A 1961-nucleotide genomic window follows, 5' to 3' on the forward strand; every position below is an offset into this window, starting at 1 on the left:
ATCAGGCAGATGGGGGCTCTGGCAGGAACTCGTGTCCAGGTCCCGGGTCCCCAGCCACGACCCTCACCCTGAGGTCTCAAGCCAGCACCCCTCGCAGGCCTGTCCCCACAGACCAGGCTCACCCTCCAGAAGCCCACAGGGTAGATGAGCTCGCCCAGAGTGTCGTCATCCATCTGCAGGATGGTGTCGGCCGACAGGCCCCGCGCCCGCAGCCGCTGCATGGCCCCTGCTGTCACCTGGTCTCTGGTCTGGCTGGAGAGCATCAGCGACAGCAGTACCTGGTACCTCCGCACCTGCTCGCACGGCAGCAGGAGCCAGGACGGCAGTGGGTCGTGGGCGCATGTCCTGGGCGGGCCCAAGCACAGCCTCCACCCAGCCTTACTTGTTGCCCTGGCCTTGCACAGGGCATTCGTCTCCTGCCCGCCGGGCACCTGGCTGGGGCCCATTCTGTCAGGTATGGCACGGGGACGAGGCTAGTGCCTGCCTCACAAAACCAGCAGCAAGCTGCAGTGCGTTATCACGGCACCAACGCCCGGTGTGGCGCTGCTCGGCCACCGGTGGCCACCACCTCTGCTCCTGCTCCACGGAGGATACTACCGCTTGCCTTACAGGTGAAAACCGGGCAGAGCTGTGAGCCTAAATTGCCCAGCAGCAGAACAGGGACTAGAAATCAAGGAGGCCTGGGACCAGCAGTTGGCATAACGGCTATGTCGCTGAACTCTCATGTAGTTGACCGCAGTTCGAGTCCCGGACCCAGTGGCTTAAACTCATGCCAGGCGCGTGTGCGTGCAGGCCCAAGATCCCGAGAGGAGAATAGAGGAGAAGGGATTGTGGCATGGCCATCCCCCCTGGGGGGTGATTTCTCACTTTCTGTCTCTCTGTCTCTGTCTTTCTGGTGAGCACACGTGCCCTATAGCAAAAACCTCTCCAAAAAAGGAAAAAAACCAACCAAATAAACAAAAAGAAATCCAGGTGGTCCTAAGGACCCAAACTCTAGGCCAGGGCCGTGCACCAGGGCCACATGAGGGACTCTCCTCACATCTCTGGGTGCCACTGACGTCCCAACCCTGTGCCCAGCAGAAAGCAGGCTATGCAGCCCCCAAGTCACAAGGAGCCCTGGTGAAGGTGCCATCTGCAGGGGAGGGCCAGCCAAGAGCAGCCAGTTCTTAAGCTGTCCCCTGCCAAAGGCCAGGGAGGAAATAAGGCCTTGCTGGGAGGGGGACCACGGGGAGATGGGGCCCTGCCTACCTTCGGGGGGGCGCTGGGGTCATAGCAGTGCTCGGCCCCCAGCTGATCCACGGGTGCGTCCTTCTTGCTCCTCATGGCTCTGATGTTAGCCAGCTGCTGCTGCCAGTTCTGGGGCTCCCAGACTGGAACCTTGAGGGGCTCAGCCCCCTCACCCTTCTCACTATCTGAGGCCTCATAGCCCACATGTACTCTCTGAGCCTTTCGCTGACGCTTCATGGGGCTGTGACTTTTCCTTCCTTCTGCAAAAAGTGCCACTTAGTCACTTTGGCGAGGGCCATCAATGAGGCAAGCTGGGTGCACCACCCCACCTGCAACCTCACTCCTCATGCACTCGGGCAACTGTCCATTAGCCATTGGGCGGGGGGTTCTATCCTGTGCACTGGGGCATGGCGGCCCTCCTTGGGCGACTGACCCCAAGTCCCTGTGAGCACAAGTGACAGTCTCTGCCATCACGCTCCTCAACACGCCCTCTACGCTGCGGGGCTACTTCTTAGCCCCCAGGTTGGTTGGGTCACCACCTCTACGACCTCCTCCCTGGCTGTCCCTGTGCTAGTAATGAACTCTGGCTCCATGCTGGCACCAGAGCTCCTGCCTCCCTGGCTGGCATACCACCAAAGTGCCCTACAGCACCAGATCCTCAGGCCATGTTTCTGTCCTGGCGGGTCTCCGCGTGAGATCGCAGGTACCCATGGGCATGCCCCTCTGGCCACTTC

General features: G+C 61.0%; 1 protein-coding gene across 1 annotated transcript in view; it reads right to left on the reverse strand.

Annotated features, from left to right (window-relative positions):
- NTHL1 (nth like DNA glycosylase 1) overlaps positions 1-1487 on the reverse strand; it is a gene marked incomplete at its 5' end in the record, with an annotated part of 5006 nt that extends 3519 nt beyond the window's left edge. The window contains 2 exon segments of the mRNA XM_006146393.2: positions 123-293; positions 1249-1487. Coding sequence (XP_006146455.2) covers positions 123-293; positions 1249-1487 — 410 coding nt within the window.
- Positions 1488-1961: the final 474 nt, after the last annotated feature.

This window comes from Tupaia chinensis, unplaced genomic scaffold (genome assembly GCF_000334495.1).
Source record: "Tupaia chinensis unplaced genomic scaffold, TupChi_1.0 Scaffold000178_1, whole genome shotgun sequence".
NCBI classification, from domain to species: Eukaryota; Metazoa; Chordata; class Mammalia; order Scandentia; family Tupaiidae; genus Tupaia; species Tupaia belangeri.